This window comes from Coregonus clupeaformis, unplaced genomic scaffold (assembly GCF_020615455.1).
Source record: "Coregonus clupeaformis isolate EN_2021a unplaced genomic scaffold, ASM2061545v1 scaf0011, whole genome shotgun sequence".
NCBI classification, from domain to species: domain Eukaryota; kingdom Metazoa; phylum Chordata; class Actinopteri; order Salmoniformes; family Salmonidae; genus Coregonus; species Coregonus clupeaformis.
This window is the reverse complement of record NW_025533466.1, coordinates 567,466-586,952: the sequence shown is the minus strand read 5'-3', so window position 1 is coordinate 586,952 and position 19,487 is coordinate 567,466. Positions and strand designations below refer to the sequence as shown.

General features: G+C 42.0%; 3 protein-coding genes across 3 annotated transcripts in view; 1 reads left to right on the top strand and 2 right to left on the bottom strand.

Annotated features, from left to right (window-relative positions):
* Positions 1-477: 477 nt before the first annotated feature.
* fbxo4 (F-box protein 4) lies at positions 478-3,979 on the bottom strand. The gene is made up of 7 exons (XM_041901501.2): positions 3,684-3,979; positions 3,045-3,289; positions 2,440-2,663; positions 2,011-2,086; positions 1,696-1,868; positions 1,139-1,356; positions 478-1,036 (listed from the first exon to the last, which is right to left on the bottom strand). Exons 1-7 carry the CDS (start codon positions 3,840-3,842, stop codon positions 953-955), a joined length of 1,179 nt encoding a protein of 392 aa, XP_041757435.2. The 5' UTR covers positions 3,843-3,979; the 3' UTR covers positions 478-952.
* Positions 3,980-4,302: 323 nt separating this feature from the next.
* rimoc1 (rab7a interacting mon1-ccz1 complex subunit 1) lies at positions 4,303-8,580 on the bottom strand. The gene is made up of 6 exons (XM_041901502.2): positions 8,472-8,580; positions 7,151-7,260; positions 6,025-6,171; positions 5,716-5,847; positions 5,475-5,589; positions 4,303-5,128 (listed from the first exon to the last, which is right to left on the bottom strand). Exons 1-6 carry the CDS (start codon positions 8,563-8,565, stop codon positions 4,893-4,895), a joined length of 834 nt encoding a protein of 277 aa, XP_041757436.1. The 5' UTR covers positions 8,566-8,580; the 3' UTR covers positions 4,303-4,892.
* Positions 8,581-9,223: 643 nt separating this feature from the next.
* Positions 9,224-19,487, top strand: part of LOC121585135 (succinyl-CoA:3-ketoacid coenzyme A transferase 1, mitochondrial-like) — a 109,028-nt gene continuing 98,764 nt past the window's right edge. The window contains exons 1-3 of the mRNA XM_041901503.2: positions 9,224-9,428; positions 17,933-18,041; positions 18,659-18,749. Of these exons, the coding sequence (XP_041757437.1) occupies positions 9,324-9,428; positions 17,933-18,041; positions 18,659-18,749 (305 nt within the window). The 5' untranslated portion in view covers positions 9,224-9,323. The remainder of the gene's footprint in view (positions 9,429-17,932; positions 18,042-18,658; positions 18,750-19,487) is intronic.

Here is a 19,487-nt window from a genome sequence, read left to right as displayed (position 1 = left end):
TCCCCAGATCTGTGCCTCAACACAATCCTGTCTCGAAGCGCTATGGACAATTCCTTCGACCTCATGGCTTGGTTTTTGCTCTGACATGCACTGTCAACTGTGGGACCTTATATAGACAGGTGTGTGCCTTTCCAAATCATGTCTAATCAATTGAATTTACCACAGGTGGACTCCAATCAAGTTGTAGAAACATCTCAAGGATAATCAATGGAAACAGGATGCACCTGATCTCAATTTCGAAACTCATAGCAAAGGGTCTGAATACTAATGTTAATAAGGTATTTCTGTTTTTTAGTTTGAATACATTTGCTAAAATTTCTAAAAACCTGTTTTCGCTTTGTCATTATCGGGTATTGTGTGTAGATTGCTGAGGATTTTTTTTTTTGTTTAATCCATTTTAGAATAAGGCTGTAACGTAACAAAATGTTGAAAAGGTCAAGGGGTCTGAATACTTTCCAAAGGCACTGTACACATGCATGTATTTTCAGTTCCTTTATAACAACTTATACAGGGGTAAATAACAACATGAATATAAACAATTAAAGAAAATAAAAGCATACACATTTCGTAGTATAATATTGTATAAATTATATGAAAGAAATTGGAGAATAATTGCATGATTTCCCTAAATATAGGTATCAAAAAATACAATTCATTGTCACGTCAATATGATTCTAAAGTACACCGTAGTAGTAATATCAAAACCCTTAATTCATCTTCATAATATTCATTACAGTACCATAGATACAGTTAAAACTTCTGTTTTATTTCACAACCCACTATCGAGGAAAGATAATTACAGGCTAATTACAAACTATTTACCCAATAATAACTTTTTTTATGTGATTCATTGAAGCAAGGCACATCAGAGGTAAAACATTCCTTCAGAAGCATTTCTTCTGGTTCTGTAGTGTGTTGTTTCGGTCCTGAAGGTAGTTCCTTAGACAGCTAGCTACAGCCTGAGACCAGAACACCCCAGCAGCCAGGAGATCCCATCTAAGACACCAGACAGAGACTCTGCTACTGTGTCCTGAACCTGGAAAGTGACGGCCAAATACAAAGGGTGTTTCACAAAGACAGACAGACAAGACAAGACACACTACACAGACAGACAGACTAGATAGACTGACAGACTCACCATCCAGGGGTTGGGCAGCATGGGCAGGCAGAGTCTCTGGGCCATATCCACACAGGGGGTCCTGGTGCTGGCTCTGGTAGTACTGGAGCTGGTGGTTCTGATCGGGTCTGGTTCCTCTCTGGACACACAGGACAGGACCAGGAGGGGTCTGGAGGACGAGCCTAAGGCAGGGTCCACCAACGCCTGGATCTGAGCCGTCTCCACCGCCCCCTCATCATCTAATAGGAGACAGACACATAATATGGTGACATTTTCACACGGCAGAGTTGTAGAGATGTTACCATAAACAACTGCATAATTTCTAATGCACGGCATGACACACACAGTCATACAAAATGAGATTGGAATACAGAAAATCACATTTACATTGTGTCACAAATAAAGAATAAGCATCTGCTAAATGACCAAAAAGCCTGCAAGGAGGCAGCAAGGCCCCAGGGTTGCAGATACAGGCGATAGTAATGGAATGGGGCTTTGGTCTCACCTTTCTCGGGCTTGGCAACAAGGCCCTAGGAATAGGAGCATGTATGAGGAATGTAATGGCATCTTGGTATTACCTCTTCCTGGCTCTGCGTTGGCCACATAGATGAACCCATCCACCGCCTGACACACTTCCTGGACCTGAGGGGTGGGGCTAAATTGTGGGTGTCCTGATTGGTCTGTTCCCTCCAGGATGAAGAGTTTGTTGCTGACACTCTGCTGCTCCACGCGGGCTCTCTCCCTCTCTGCCCTGCACACACAAACACAAGGGGTTAGGGTAGACATATACACACACGCATGCACATGAGCGCCTGGGTTGGCCATTGCAATACCTTGAATGGTAACAGTACATCCCAAATCAGTCATTGGAGGACAATACTGACAACACTAACCTGTTGGTTGAGTAGAGAGTCAGAATGTTGAATTTGTGCTGGTTTTTGTACATGTAACTAATCCCAGATCCAATACCTGGAAAAAATAACAACATTGGTTTTGTTTAGTTGGTGAGCCAAAAAAACCCAAAGGCTTTAGGTCGGCTGCCCACCACAGCACAGAACTTGGCAACTGCTAGTGTGAAGCAAGAGTGCCCCCTTCTGGTTGGTCAGTACTAGTGCAGGATGGTTTTACTACTGTTCACCATGTCCTGTACCTACCTTACTTATTCAGCTGTTTAGTTTATTGTAAGCAAACACAATTCAGGTAACACCAATATGGTTGATGTTTATTTTAACTGTGTCTATTTTGCTTTCACCTGTCACAGAAAGTCTCGAGGAGGTGGACCCTCTAAAAGCATGGATCAGAGAGGAGAGTGGGTAACCCACCGTTGATCTGTCTCTGGGGTATCCCTGCTACAGGGAGCACATCTGGGGTATGCATGAGCCTGGTCACCATGGAGACATCTAGCTGTTCCATGCCGGGGCCAAACATGGCGTAGCGTGGCTCAGTGGTGGTGACCACCAGCGACTGGAGGAAGGAGGTCACAACCCTGTAGGGCGGCCTCTGGGGACACCATCGCTGTCTGCAGGCTGGGTAGCCCTTTAGATAACTAAGAAGGGACAGGCAATTATTACTTAGGTAGGCAGGGAGGGCCAGTTCCATTGCTGAAGTTGAACATTATGAGTGAGTGACTAATACATTTGGACTTGACCAATGACTCAAGCAAAATATCTTGACAAGTCTGACTTTTATGGCCTCCTGGAAAATCAATCTACCAACCAAATGTATTCACAGTCACTCCATAGCCTGGGTACTAGACTATTTATGCATTCAACAAGGCTTCATTATTTACATTTTTGTCATTTAGCAGACACTATTTTCCTGAGTGTCAGTTAGTTCATTCAACTTAGGTAAGATGACCACATATCACAGTAAATCCTTGTTGCCTTCCTCATGCATTCCAATACCAGAGTTTGAGACCACTACCCACTCTGTCATGAAGTCATGTCCTGGCTCCACCATCCCCTCCTCCCCCACACACAGAGGGGTGTGTAAGGCCTCTAACCGGGGCATGGTCACATGGTCGATGGAGGGCCAATTAGGCATGTCCCTGACCAGGAAGTATCTCCATAGTAAGGGGTCTCTGACCACAGCCCTCCAGTAGCTACTGGTGGCCCCCAGACGACAGAGGTCCACAGGAGACAGCAGGGTCATGATCAGGAACTGTAAGTCCACCTGTAGTGGGAGAGATGGAGAGAGCAGGAGAGGGGCGAGGAGGAGAGGAGAGAGTGAAGTATTGAATGTGCTGGTTGATGATGGTACATACTGTTTCTACACATCAGGGTCGTATTCACCAAACGTCCATAGCCACCACTAAACGTAAGAAAATGGACTTTGACTACCTGAACTGGTGCAATATGAAAGGCTCTGGCCTAATGGGTTACGCACCCAACGCATATGGATGACCGGAACATTTCCCAAATGTCCGATAAATTAAAATATTCCAAGTCACTTGCTCTATACCCACAGTATATTATATCATTTCTCATTAGATCCCTCCAACAACAACAAATCTGATCATTAGAAGTAGCCAACTGGCTTTCACAACTTCACAAGTCCTGTATCTTACGGGTAAACAGTCCAAAAAGGCCGGAGGTGCGTCTTCACTGGTGTCTGCTGCTGCATGCGCCTGATCATTGACGTTTTTCCTTGCATTGAAGTACTTCTCTCGGAACTGTCTGATACTTCGTATAACTACAGACTCGTTGCTCTGACTTTTCCCTGACATCTTGCTTTTGATTTGCTAACAATGACAATGCGTCTGCCCTGTCCTCTATGTGCTAAACATTTATCAAAGCTGAAATAGGTCGCTGGCTACTGTGAGGGAAGTTGACAGCAAAGCTAACGTTTCTTGTAGTTACCAGTTCACCTACTTCCTTGTTGTTGGCGTGAAAGAGGTGCATTGTGGTTATTGGAGTTATATTAGTGTGCAATACATTTTACAACTCATTTTGAAACCAACATTCAGTATTTATTTTCAATGAGGACATAAAATGAAAGAATGAAAAACTTTTTTTTTCTTCTTCAAAATGAACACCAACACAGAGATTCTCAATTTAAATGCATACTATCAAAATATCAAAGTTCCCATCACTGGGATATTACTCCTTGTCAAAGTGTGGCCGAAAAAATGGATGTTTCATATGTGAGAAAAAGAACTGGCATATTACAAAGCTGATATTTTAAACAAAACTGTACATACTTGAAAATGGTCATGAATCCATCAGTCTCCAACTCTGTGTATTCCCCACCTTACCTTTTTTCGTATATATTTATATAAATGCAATTAATTTAAAAAACATTCAAAACAAATAAAAATAAATAAAAACAATTGCTGTGCGATGTCTCATTACCAGCTAGATTATCATTAATCTTCAAACAATCTTTGTTTTCTTTTTTGTAACAATGTGATATTTGCTTAATAATCTTCTGATATTATTGATATTATTATTCTACCACATTCTCAGAGCATAACACATGCCCATCCAACAGTCTGGAATCTGGAAGATAAGTGCTTCTTGCAGGGGACGGGGAGAATAACATTTCATTAACATCACTCCATACCCTTGCCCCTTCATTCTTCACCTCCCTTTGCCCCAACCTTCACCACCTACGTCGGCCGGAGCCTTTCAGAACGGGAAGAAGTTGCTCCTAGAAACTGATTTAAGGTCAGATTCCCCCTCCATCTCTCTTAATGCTTAGTATTACAATTTGGGGTTTGATCATCTGATCCCATATCAGTGCCTATGGGCAACTTGTACCCAGAGCCCTCCCCAGTTCACTGTAAGATACTAAGGATCTCCTTGGCATTCTCAGTGTTCCAACCCTGGCCCTGAAGAGGGCCCTCACAGGCCAGCACGTATTTGTGCAGGACCTGTGTCCCAATGTCCCGGAAGTGGAGCCGGTCCTCTTTGCGTTCTGTGGAATCAACGCTGCAGTCCTCGTACTTCACTGCCCAGAAACACATCTCCCCGATGTACATCATCGTCAGCAGGTGGGTGTCTGAGAAGATGCCTGTTGGAAAAACAAAATAAAAACATAAATAAATCAGACGCGTTTTCTCATCCCTTGAGAAATTAAGAATATAGTCAACAAAACAAGCATGTAATATAAATGAAGTGAAGAAAAAAGTTGTCTTGATAATGTCAACAAAACAAATGTGTAACATTGTGCAAGCCATAATAATATGCCATTTAGCAGACGCTTTTATCCAAAGCGACTTACAGTCATGCGTGCATACATTTTTGTGTATGGGTGGTCCCGGGGATCGAACCCACTACCTTGGCGTTACAAGCGCCGTGCTCTACCTGCTGAGCTACAGAGGACCACGTATAATATATAGTGATCCTATGACGTTTACCTTCAGCCAGGAAGTTGGCGGTAGCAGAGTCGTGAAACACCACCCCGTCATTGAGCTTCACAGAGTTCCTCACCTGCAGCATCCTCATCAGGTAGCGTACGCCCTCCTGAAGACACTGAAACAAGACAGACATAACAACAGGCATGAGGAATCCAACTGCTAGTAGCAGGGGCACAGCAATTCCAAGTTATGCTTGCTATATCAAGTTAGAAGTTGGCCAAATGAGTGGAGGCGGCCCTACCTTGAGGAAAGTGGCCTTGTTCTTCTTGATCCACTGCTTGCGTTGGTGGAGGGTGTGGCAGTACATGTAGAGCAGTGCTCCACGTCTCCAGTAGAGGCACTCTAACACCTCTAGCCCCAGCACTGACTGCACCTGGAACAGGGAGAGCTGTCTTAACAATACAGTAAACAATAGGTGTGTGTGTGAGAGAGCACCAGTGTAAAGTTACTATTTTCTTGTAGTGAACAAAATACTCTGTGCATACGAGGTCCTTGGCACTTGCATTGCCCTTCATGAAGGGCTGAATATCTCTTGCATGCACACACACACCTCTTGGGCCGGTGCCAGCCTCCCTGCCAACACTTCTGGCTCTGTGAGGTCCTGCAGCAACTGTTGGATCTTAAAGGGTGAGCAGTCCTCTGGGAACTCCTGGTCCACCAGCTTGTTCTCCTCATAGAACGTGATGTCCAGGATCACCTACACACACACAAAACAATACACACACTTTAGTCTTGTTCTTTACTTTAACACAAATAAATTTGATTTGACAATTATAGTTTTGCAATTCATCCATTGAGGTCTGGTGATCTCATTCACCACATGAATGTATCTATTTTTGGCTAACATTTATGACAGGTATCACGTGCCACCTGCAGACTTTTTGTAGTGGCTAGATTTGTCCACAGGCTGTCGGTCAATTCTTCCATCAATAAGGCAAAGGACGCAAGGAAATGTATCTTTGTCTCTCGTCACCAGCCTATGTCTAACTCTGCTATGGTGGGTGGGGATGATGTGGATAACTCAGACAGACCGTGGGTTGGAATGTTGTCAGTAGCAAATGCGTCAACAAGTCACGGTTTATCACTGCACTTTGAAGTTAGCATTCAAATATTTTGAACTCATCTAGATTTCCATATTTGTGGCCTAGTTCCACTACTTTTTAGAATTGCATCCTTCTGTCCTTTCATCTTTTAAAGTAGTCACTGATCTTCTATGGTCTGACAGGTGAAAGGATGAAAACATTGCATTCACTAACAGATCAGTGATTGAGTTGCTTCAAGGAAGTGAGAAATGATGCACTTAAAAATGTGTGAATAGAGCCAGTCAGATACTGGTCAGTTGAAACTTCCAGCATCAAGGACAGACAAGTGTGTCTGCACTCTCACACCTTCAGGCTAATTTAAGCTCATGTCATTGGATGACATCAACAACTTAATACAATAGAGTACCGTCATCCTATTTCAAACAGCAGGTGGAATATTCTGCTCGGACAGAGAGACATTTGGGGGAATTTGCTAGCCTTGTGATCCAGCCTGAGCGTGCCATATATTTCCCCAAAACAGAATAGTAACACTTTCCCTTATCAGATATGAAGGGAAATTGAATGGTAACATGAATCCTAAAACATTTTGTCCAGAATCTATCCAGAACAGTTATATTTAATGAACTACAATACCTGAGTGTAATCCTGAAGCAGTTTAGGCAGACTGCTACTCTCTCCCCCTTGTCTGTAAAAGCTTTTCAACTTGTCTAGTATCGCAGAAGCATTCTGTAAATAGTCATCATCTAGGAGAAAATAAATTATGTTAAGTACGTATTACAGGCCTATATCTAAACAGTGCATCTCATGTTTTCAGAGTTTAATGTATCAATTAAAGTGTTAGTTATCATAAACACTGATCATATCTATGACTTTACAATGTCGTTTCACAGAGTGGCATTATGGCATAAAATGTAAGGAACTGCCCCCTTGAGTTAGTCAGTAAAGAACATAGCCTATGTCCACTATTATGACACTGTAGACTAGAGACTAAGTATTAGTTGTATCACATATCAAACATTCGTTTAGCGACATCTCTTGTATTGCACCAGAATATGTAGTGTATGCAGTACCTAGTGTCGAAATCACTTGTAACACGCAGAGTCAGAGAGAGATAGTAGTAAGTTAAATTGGAAGAGAATAGTTGGCCGTGAACCCAAACTACACAAAGTGGAATGCATAAACCTTGTTAGGCTAACTAATACATGCAACATAACAATATTCCAGAATAGCCTAGTTAGCAACATTGTTGCAACAGCGTGAACCATTAACGTTGGGTAGGGCCCGGGTTGGTGTGCACGGTGTCTGCGGCCAACTAGTTAACGTTAGCTAACTAACTAGAGGTTTCTCTCCTGTTTCCGCAGATCTGACTGACAGAAGAACTTTGCTGTTCGGTTGTGGCAAGTCAATGGATTGTGTTGAAGTTGTTAGCTAAACTAACGTTCCAAAGGGCATTGTGCAATATAGCTACAATACTAGTATCTGCATTGAATGTGTCGAAAAGTAAAATGATAAATGGATCATAGCTCGACCGTATCTTTGTTGACACATTAACGCTAGCTAAGTTAGCTAGCTCGCTATACGTTACCTAACTACCTACCACAGAATTAGCTACCAAGCTACCAAGCTAGCTCGCTAAAGCTAACTAGCTAAATAACGTTAGCTACTTAGCCCAGCAAACCTACCTAGCTAGTTATCTAGCGAATTTATGCTTTGGGTCATAACTATGGTTTACTGTTGTTGCAAAGCCAAGGTTACCAACGAGGTAACGCGGTCTTTTTACGCCTGCTACGTTAGGTTCGTAGCTAGCTACAATGGTAAAGTGTATGGCACTAACTAGGTAGCGCTAGCTAATGTAGCTAAGTTAGCTGAAAATAGATTTCAACTGAACACGGTGTGCATCAACGCGAGATTACCTTTCTTGACAAATTATCGCTGTAACTGTGTGTACGCCTACCTTGTTTCTCAGTTCTGAGACTGGCGCACTTATTGTCCAACTCAAAAATCCTTCTCTCCAGCTCAAACCCCTGTCGTCTGCAGTCGTCGGCCATGACTAAAAACACTGTCACGTGACGTGACGCTATGATTATTCACGTGATGAAACAAATGTCTTTATTTGATTATCTGCGGCGCTTTGATCCACGATGTGTTTGCTCCAAATATATCCATGGATTTGTGCCCCTCTGTCAATTGCATTTAATTCTGTTATATAGTGCAGTCAATGCTGGTTTAGGGAACCCATTTTTTTGTTGACATTTTAGTCATTTAGCTACGCTCTTATCCAGAGCGACTTACAATTAGTGAGTGCATACATTTTTCATACTGGCCCCCCGTAGGAAGGCTTGGTCCAGCCAAGAACATTTATAAGAAAATGAATGTTTTTTTTGTTTTTGTTTTTTATCGGTTCATATCATATTGGCTACAACCGGGAGACCCATGGCCCAGCGTCGTCCAGGGTAGGGGAGGGAATGGCCGACAGGGGATGTAGCTCAGTTGGTAGAGGATTGTGGGTTCGATAAAATAATGTATGCACTAACTGTATGTCGCTCTGGAAAAGAGCGTCTGCTAAATGACTAAAATGTAAATGTAAACTAGACTAGAACAAAAGCCCGCGCAATCGGGAGTGGCTAGCAGTGAAACGGTTAAATTATAATGAACAAGCCGAGCCTCTGTCTCCCCTCGGCTAGCCCCGCCCCCTACACCCTCTAGTTTCAGTGTCATTTTACCAGCTGGGATCACACACACAACGCGACCGTCTAATAGCCCACATTGTTCATCAATTTGAAGACTGGTAGTTAGCTCTAAAAACATGGCGTCCCTCAAAGTATTGTCAAGAGCGGAGAATTTATTCTTGAAAAACATGTCTGCCACCTGCAGGCCCAATTTTAACTCCATCACCCATTCCATGATCAAGGTCAGTATCGAAATGCGTCAATGAAATAGACTAAATACGAATAGACTGCTATATAGCTAGCTAACTAACTAGCTACAGAGATTGGGAGGCTTTGCTTTTAGTGCGTATGATCCATAGCATGGCACCTTCAATTTTAACCCCTAAATTGAAATCCAAATTCAATATTTTCATTTACAGTATAGGCTTGCAGCATAAACTACTGGATGAACTAGCTAACGTTAGGCAACCAGTAATGATGATACTTTTCATAAATGCGCGTGGTGTTTGATGCTTCCATTCCATGCTATCCATGGTAGCTAGAATTCTTACTGGTTGGTAGGTGATCAAATACTTATGTCATGCAATAAAATGCAAATTAATTACTTAAAAATCATACAATGATGTAACCAACGATTTTTGATCCATTACTGGATGTTACAGGTTTGCCTATGCAAAACGTCTCCAGATTTTTCTACTAAGCTGGTATTGGCAATACTGTTTTTGTTATCGATTCGGCCAAACATGTATACTACATTACCAAAAGTATGTGGACACCTGCTCGGCGAACATCTCATTCCAAAATCATGGGCGTTCAGATGGAGTTTGTCACCTCTTTGCTGCTATAACAGCCTCCACCCTCCTGGGAAGGCTTTCCACTAGATGCGAGGACTTGTTTCCATTCAGCCATGAGCATTAGTGAGGTTGGGTACTGATATTGGGCGATTACGCCTGGCTCGCAGTCGGTTTTCCAATTCATCCCAAAGGTGTAAAATGAGGTTGAGGTCAGGGCTCTGTGCAGGCCAGTCAAGTTCTTCCACACAGATCTTGACAAACTATTTCTGTATTGACTTCGCTTTGTGCACAGGGGCATTGTCATGTTGAAACAGGAAAGGGCCTTCCCCAAACTGTTGCTACAAAGTTGGAAGCACAGAATCATCTAGAATGTTATTGTATGCTGTAGCATTAAGATTTCCCTTCACTGGAACTAAGGGGACTAGCCCGAACCATGAAAAACAGCCCCAGACCATTATTCCACCTCCACCAAACTTTACAGTTGGCACTATGCATTGGGGCAGGTAGCGTTCTCCTGGCATCCGCCAAACCCAGATTTGTCCCGACGAACAGTTCTTGTGCTGACGTTGCTTGCAGAGGTAGTTTGGAACTCAGTAGTGAGTGTTGCAACCAAGGACAGATGATTTTTATGTACTTCAGTACTCAGTGGTTCCGTTCTGGCAGATTGTGTGGCCTACCACTTCGCGGCTGAGCCGTTGTTGCTCCTAGACGTTTCCAATTCACAATAACAGCACTTACTGTTGACCGGGGCAGCTCTAGCAGGGCAGAAATCTGACAAACTGACTTGTTGGAAAGGTGGCATCCTATGATGGTGCTACATTGAAAGTCACTGCGCTCTTCAATTAGGCCATTATACTGCCAAAGTTTGTCTATGGATGTTCTTGCCATAATATGGACTTGGTCTTTTACCAAATAGGGCTATCGTCGTCGTCCTTGTCACAACACAACTGATTGGCTCAAACGCATTAAGAAGGAAATAAATTCCACAGATTAACTTTAAACAAGGCACACCTGTTAATTAATATGCATTCCAGGTGACTACCTCATGAAGCTGGTTGAGAGAATGCCAAGAGTGTGCAAAGCTGTCATCAAGGCAAAGGGTGGCTGTTTGAAGAATCTCAAATATAAAATATATTTTGATTTGTTTAACACTTTTTTAGTTACTACATGATTCCATGATTCATAGTTTTGATGTCTTCACTATTATTCTACAATGTAAAAATAAAGAAAAACCCTTGAATGAGTAGGTGTGTCCAAACTTTTGACTGGTAGTGTATGTATGAATGTACAGTTGAAGTCGGAAGTTTACATACACTTAGGTTGGAGTCATTAAAACTCGTTTTTCAACCACTCCACACATTTCTTGTTAACAAACTATAGATTTGGCAAGTCGGTTAGGACATCTACTTTGTGCATGACACAAGTAATTTTTCCAATTATTTCACTTATAATTCACTGTATCACAATTCCAGTGGGTCAGAAGTTTACATACACTATGTTGACTGTGCCTTTCAACAGCTTGGAAAATTCCAGAAAATGATGTCATGGCTTTAGAAGCTTTTGATAGGCTAATTGACATCATTTGAGTCAATTGAAGGTGTACCTGTGGATGTATTTCAAGGCCTACCTTCAAACTCAGTGCCTCTTTGCTTGACATCATGGGAAAATCAAAAGAAATCAGCCAAGACCTCAGAAAAAATTTTTTAGACCTCCACAAGTCTGGTTCATCCTTGGGAGCAATTTCCAAACGCCTGAAGGTACCACGTTCATCTGTACAAACAATAGTACGCAAGTATAAACACCATGGGACCACACAGCCGTCATACCGCTCAGGAAGGAGAAGCGTTCTGTCTCCTAGAGATGAACGTACTTTGGTTTCGAAAAGTGCAAATCAATCCCAGAACAACAGCAATGAACCTTGTGAAGATGCTGGAGGAAACGGGTACAGAAGTATCTATATCCACAGTAAAACTAGTCCTATATCGACATAACCTGAAAGGCCGCTCAGCAAGGAAGTAGCAACTGCTCCATAACCGCCATAAAAAAGCCAGACTACGGTTTGCAACTGCACATGGGTACAAAGATCGTACTTTTTGGAGAAATGTCCTCTGGTCTGATGAAACAAAAATGGAACTGTTTGGCCATAATGACCATCGTTATGATTGGAGGAAAAAAGGGGGTACTTGCAAGCCAAAGAACACCATCCCAACCTTGAAGCACGGGGGTGGCAGCATCATGCTGTGGGGGTGCTTTGCTGCAGGAGGGACTGGTGCACTTCACAAAATAGATGGCATCATGAGGAAGGAAAATTGTGGATATATTGAAGCAACATCTCAAGACGTCAGTCAGGAAGTTAAATCTTGGTCGCAAATGGGTCTTCCAAATGGACAATGCATACTTCCAAAGTTGTGGTAAGATGTCTTAAGGACAACAAAGGGAAGGTATTGGAGTGGCCATCGCAAAGCCCTGACCTCAATCCTATAGAACATTTGTGGGCAGAACTGAAAAAGTGTGTGCGAACAAGGAGGCCTACAAACCTGACTCAGTTACACCAGCTCTGTCAGGAGGAATGGGCCAAAATTCACCCAACTTATTGTGGGAAGCTTGTGGAAGGCTACCCAAAACGTTTGACCCAAGTTAAACAATTTAAAGGCAAAGCTACCAAATACTAATTGAGTGTATGTAAACTTCTGACTCGCTGGAAAAGTGATGAAAGAAATAAAAGCTGAAATAAATCATTCTCTCGACTGTACTGTCCTGGTTCGAATCCAGGCTCTGTCGCAGTCGGCCGCGACCGGGAGACTCATGGGCGGCGCACAATTGGCCTAGCGTCGTCCAGGGTAGGGGAGGGAATGGCCGGCAGGGATGTAGCTCAGTTGTGGGTTCGATTCCCACGGGGGGCCAGTATAAAAAAATTAAAAATAAATATGTATTCACTAACTGTAAGTCGCTCTGGATAAGAGCGTCTGCTAAATGACTAAAATGTAAATGTAAAATGTAATTATTCTGACATTTCACATTCTTAAAATAAAGTGGTGATCTTAACTGACCTAAAACAGGGCATTTTTAATAGGATTAAATGTCAGGAATTGTGAAAAACTGAGTTTAAATGTATTTGGCTAAGGTGTATGTAAACTTCCGACTTCAACTGTATGTAATGTGTGTGTCTTCTAAAATGTCTGTGTCCAGTTGCAGGTGGCGCGTTTGAATTAAGAAAATGCTCCGTTATAAAAAATAAATCATTTTTTTGCTCCATGAAGTAATCCAACAATGTGTACGCCGCCATTTTGTCTATTTCAAAAATTCTCCAGAAAGGAGAAGCGAGAGGGATAATTGGGCCAAAAATCTGTCTTCTACGGCAGGTGGTGGTGTTTCGTTTTTTTCGCTCAGCAAGTGAGGAGTTTTTGTATGGAGCTCAATGAGTGTCGAATTTGGTTAACAAAAAACGAAGCCATATGTGGCTTATCTGATCGAATAGAAGTTTCGTAATGATTAGGCTTATTTGCCATATGTGGCTTATCTGATCGAATAGAAGTTTCGTAATGATTAGGTTGTTACAAGTCACGTGACATCCCGGCAACTTTGAGGAAAAACACTTTATATCGGGGTTGTGCCTGGTCGTCACTAGTTGCCACAAAGTTGCTCTTCTTAAAGTGTGATTTTAAACCTTACCTTGAACACACTGCTAACCTTATGCCTAACCATAACCATAAAAGCAAAAAACATTTAAAAAATAATAAAAAATTGACGCTGTGGTATCTAGTGGTAACCGTTGTGCCTGTTGTTCACATGCGTCCCACATGATCTTGCCTCCTCCCAACTCCCTTCTATTTTTGAAGACTATGCGCTTTCGAGCGGATCACTTTTGTTAAGTCAGTGACCATTGTTACAAAAATCATGTGATAAAAGGTTATGAAGTTTTAACTGCAGTTGACTGTAAGTTTCTGTAGTTTCTGTAGGTGTTTGTGTTTGACATGCGAATGTGACCAAAGACGTGACTTAAACAGGAACCAACTTTGCCGCAATTCATGTATACAGTGGGTATGTAGAAATGAATGTGATATTTGACTCTTTGTCTCCCACTAATTGATTGTACAATGTGCACACATATATTTTTAGTTTGTGCGTGTGCGTAATTTCAACGTTTTAAAGAAAAACTTTAATAAACAATGGCAACGCTGCCATGTTGCACTGAGCCTTGCTGTGGGAAAACCACATCAGTCGGCTGTTGCAGATGCACCTCCCCCGACCTCACTCCTCGACGTGCGTCTACAGTCAGTTGCTTTCACCTTACGACTCAAACACGGCCATTTATTTTCATTGTTAGAGCGGCCACTAGAGTATCTGGTCAGTATAATGGATAACCTGTCTTCTTTCATTGATCGAGACAGGTGGGTGTCATCATGACATGCGGCACTTTGGGGTGGACCCACCTGTCTCAATCAATGAGAGAAGATTTGTAATAGACAAGATAGCAGCATACACATTGTTGGATTACTTCATGGAGCAATTATTTATATATTGTTTTTATAACATAGTCTTTTCTCAATTCAAACGCACCACCTGCAACTGGACACATACATTTTCCCCAGCCTGTTAGCTATTTAGCCTATGTTGGCTACCTACTGTTGTAGCTACTGTAACGAGTCTGTCACCCTTACACACTCACATGACCTTGGTTGAGAAAGGACTTAGGATTCCAATTTAATGTGTCCAATTGTTTGTTTTGCCAAAGCCACTATGTGTTCTTTGTGTACAGTAGCTAGTTCCCATTGAAGACACTCCCCCAGCTAAACTGTATAAAGAATTCACCTCTACCAATATAGTATTACACAGAAGCCCAAGAATGTTTCCATTGCGTTGCAACGCAGTGCCCCCGGACCCTTTGCAAGCCACGTGCACTAAAAGGACAGCCAAAATTAGAGGCACGTACAACTGTAGTGCAGAACAGTCTCTGTAAACTAAAGTATAAGCTATCGGTAGTAGAATAGAAAAGAAAGCAATGCCTACAGTTCTCCAATAAGGGTATTGTTAATCATGTATATGTTTGCATTTCTGTTATAGAAGCAGTGAATTGGAGTGTATGTAGCACATTACATAGGCAAGTTAAACTCAACGATGTACTTCACATCAACAGAGTTGAGTGGAGACTGTCAGTCGATACGAGGAAACAGTCGGTGGTTGTATTTGATTAACGTTTTATAAAAAATTATGGATTTCAGCAAATAAAGAAAGGCACGCAACAACCGAGGATAAACATAGGTACACTGTAAGGGTTTAAGAATGTATATTATTTAAGTATCGACTGCATAGCGACTCGAAGGAGTCGGAGGTTCATTTCAAAAACTCTAGTCTGCTCTCAACTCTGTGGAGGTGAGGTACTTTGCTACACACTACAATGATTAGGGAATTACACAGTTGTTGACGCCATGATATTGATGTTCTATGCATTTTGTTGTGCATTGCATTACCTATAGAAGTTAGCCTATAACATGTTGTATTATTATGTTTTGACTTCCTTTAGTCACATGTAATGCGGTTGCTGATGTGTGATATGTGTGCCACAGTACAGTGGGTGTGGACCTAAGATAAGGTGTTGTAGGTTATAACAGTAAATAAAGCTAATGGTCATTAATCATCCTGAAAGGTTCTGTCTAGGTCAGCCTGGGTATATAAACTTAAAGGCCCAATGCCACCGTTTTCATCTTGATATCAAATCATTTCTAGGTAACAATCAAGTACCTTAATGTGATTTGTTTTCAATTTAAAGGTTCAAAAAGGAAGAAAAAAAAAAGCTTCTTAGCAAAGAGCAATTTCTCAAGCAATAATTTTGATAGGACTGTTTGGGAGTGGTCTGATTTGGGAGAGAAAAAACAAAATCTAGCTGTTATTGGCAGGGAGGTTTGGAACTCTATTTCTTGTTGGTCTATCAACTAATTTACCGCCTGGTGTTGAATGTAAAAAAGATGCAATTTCACAGTATTATTCCATCCTCCATAGTGTGGAAATATAAAACACAGGAAAAACATTTTTTTGACTTCACTGGGCCTTTAACACAAGATGCTGGTCCTAGGTTTACAGTCAAACCTATTTTGGGATGTTTTTTTCCTTTCCTTCTGGGAGCATATTCCTCCCACTTGATTTGCCATAATTTCTAATTCACTATTCATTTTTACACGAGCTGAGGGCGAAGTCAAGCCATGTATGTCAAATTACAGAATTCCACCATACTCCTGCCCAGTAGTTCAGTGGATCATAAAAGCGTGAAAGGTGGGATAATGGGTGAAAACTTAAGCTGGTCAGGAGATGATTGCAGACATTTTAATTATATTTTATTTTGTACTTCAGGGACTTGAGGCTAATGTCAGAGCTAAGAAAAATAACTATTATATTATGGGTTGTGTTGTCAGAGACTTCCGATTTTCTCCAGTGAGCCTTCCATCTACAGTAGTCCAGTACGGTGGATATTATTAGTTAGTGGTGGGATAATGGTTGAAAATGATGAGCTTGGGCTTCCGTCTGCTTTCCACACCTCAGCCGGAGGAATTTGCTTCCTGGCAGAGTTCCCAAGATACCACCAGTTCAAGCCAGTCTGTCTGCTTGCCACTCTTACTTTGTCTGACAAGCTGTTGTTTGTTGTGCATTGCCTTTCTTGTTGATCTTTCCTGTGCTGTAGCTGAATACATTCTTTAATAGGCCTTGGTTTTTATCTCACTCCCGTCAATGTGAAGTGCTGATTTTATAGGGCTGATAGCCTAGTCCAGTGTTGTCAAACTCTTTTTCCCCCGGGGGCCGCACTCGGTCTTCAACGAGGTCCGGGGGGCCGCACTCGGTCTTCAACGAGGTCCGGAGGGCCGCACTCGGTCTTCAACGAGGTCCGGAGGGCCGCACTGAAAACTGGTTATATTTCCTCGCCGTCAAAATTTGGCCCAAATAGTCCTCTATCCATCGTTATTGGAATCTTTGATGCTCGCTGACTGTCTAGCTTTCATTTCGGTGATAATTAGTGAGCTGATACTCTGTGTGACTGTGAGAGCAAAGTCTTGCAGCGGATCACTTTTGTGAAGTCGGTGACTATCGCTGGTCACTGCCTTTCAAAGTGTGTTGCATTCTGGGGATAAAACTTGTCCGACTTGCGCCTACATGCCAACTTCATGAATTTTACAAAAATCATGTGATCAAAGGTCATGAAGTTTTGACTGCAGTCGACTGCACGTTTCAGCAGTTGCTCTTCATCAACTTCCTCCAGCAGCCATCGCCTGCATTGTGGGAGGCTCTTTTGTAAAGCAATCATTAGGGTTTTTTGTTTGACCCACACGAACGTGACCAAAGACATGACTGAAAGAGGAAACAATTTGCTGTGAGTTATGTATACACTGGATATATATACAAGTTAATGTGATATTTGAGGCTCTCGCTCACTAATTGATTGTACAATGTACACAAATAATATTGTAATGTGATTTCAGTTGTTTGTGAGTGTGTGATATAGGGGTTAGATACATTTTATAAACAATGGCAACACTGCCATGTTGATCTGAGCCTTGCGGTTAGAAAACCACATTAGTGTCTGACTTTCGGCTGTCACAGATGCACCTCCCCCGACTTCACTCCTCGACTTTCGTCTACAGTCTGTTGCTTTAGCCTTACCACTCAAACACGTCCAATAGCTGCTCATGGCAACGTCATCTCGCTGAGTCTACCTTTTTAAATTACAAAGTAAATCTCAATGTGACACACCAGATTCAGTAGCTTGAAAACCCCATTAGATTTTCTGCCCTCCATTTTTGTTTTTTTTTGTGGTTAGTTTAGGAGGAATTATAATAGTTTCAGGTATAGTTTGTTTTTCAAACAGGTTTGTTAATTATTTTATTTCAGTTTACTAAAGTGTTTTTTTATGATTAGTTTTCATTTACTATAATCAACTCGGACTGTTCCTCTGTGTTCCCCAGACGAGTGGCTGCTCCTACTCCACCTCCAGCCAGAGAAACGCCCAGTTCTACACAGACCCCACAGACGCTTTGAAGGACATCCCCAGTGGAGCCACTATCCTAGTGGGAGGTAAAATCAGGAGACCATCAAGACTTCACTGTGGGATTTGAAAGGAGCTATTTCCTGGGATGCATTACAAATGCGGCTGTCACTGTAGACTGTTTACCCCTTAACACTTCATAGATTTGAAAGAATTGGATAGGAGTGAAAGTAAAAACCATTCCACCTAGCCTATCAGAGGACAAGGTGGAGCTATTATCATATTGTTGATGCCTATCTCTTACAGGTAGGATATAGAGCAACTTGGATATGGGCAAATGTGTTATATGAACCAATTGTATATGTCATTATCATATTTTCTCTGTTCAAGGCAAGCTGCTTATCTTTTTCAGCAGGGGAAATTCTGACTCACACATTGCCCTGTGTCCACTTCATAGTAATGGGCCATGCTCTCCATTTCAGCTACACTCTGAATCATTCTGTCTCATTACCCCCAACACACACACACACACACTGGGCTGCTACGACAGATTCCATAATAATAGAATTCGGCTTGTGTGTCCACTGTGTCTAAAGAAAACTTAGTCTACAGAGCCACTGTCTTTCCTAGGAAAATAAATCAAGAGGGTTATTAATAGAAATGAGTGTAAACGATTTATTTATTTATTCTCTTTCTCTGTCACTAGGGTTTGGTTTGTGTGGCATCCCAGAGAACCTTATCAACAGTTTATTAAAGACTGGTGTAAAGAGCCTCACAGCCGTCAGCAACAATGCTGGGTAAGTGAATGCTGGGTAAGTGAGTGTGGGGGTGGGTGTCTGCATGTGTGTTTGCTCACACGTCCAGGTGCCTGCATGCAACTCAAACCGTGGGTGCATTCAGTGGTGGTGGCCATGCTTTTGAAGGTTGTTGTCACGACAACCTCAACACACCCAAACCCCACTCTCTTTGTTTCGATAATAAATGGCCAAGTTGAAAGAGGACAGGAGAAATTAGTTTTTTTAAATTTCTGCCATGGCTGGATTGATTTCCACATCATTTGTTTGTTTACATTTTAGTTAAGTTTAAGTGTGCTGAAATGCGCCTCTCATTTCAATATTATTGATATATTCTTGCACCTCAGCAAATTACTTTTCATCTGTGTCTGACTTGTAGAATGGATTTCCCATTCACTTCCGCAATAATTACTGATTTGTTACTGCTGTTAGGAAGTGTTTGTTGCCACAGATGCACAGTGCTAGTTGAGAACCTAACTTCAGGAGAATGTGTGCGTTCTCCTCTTTGCTGCTATCATGACCAGCCTGTGTTTTTATAACGCCATTTAGGATCTGTTTATAATGACCGACCTCCCAACAGAGACCCTGTCAGGTCCAAACATTTTAAACAACAGTTTCTCATAATGAAGCTTCCCTGTGTGGGACCAGGGGGGTAGGATAAAGTTGCCCCAAGATGCTAATCTAAGGTCAGTTTTACGATCTACACTAGATCTGTCATTAGGGCAACTTCCACACAGAGCT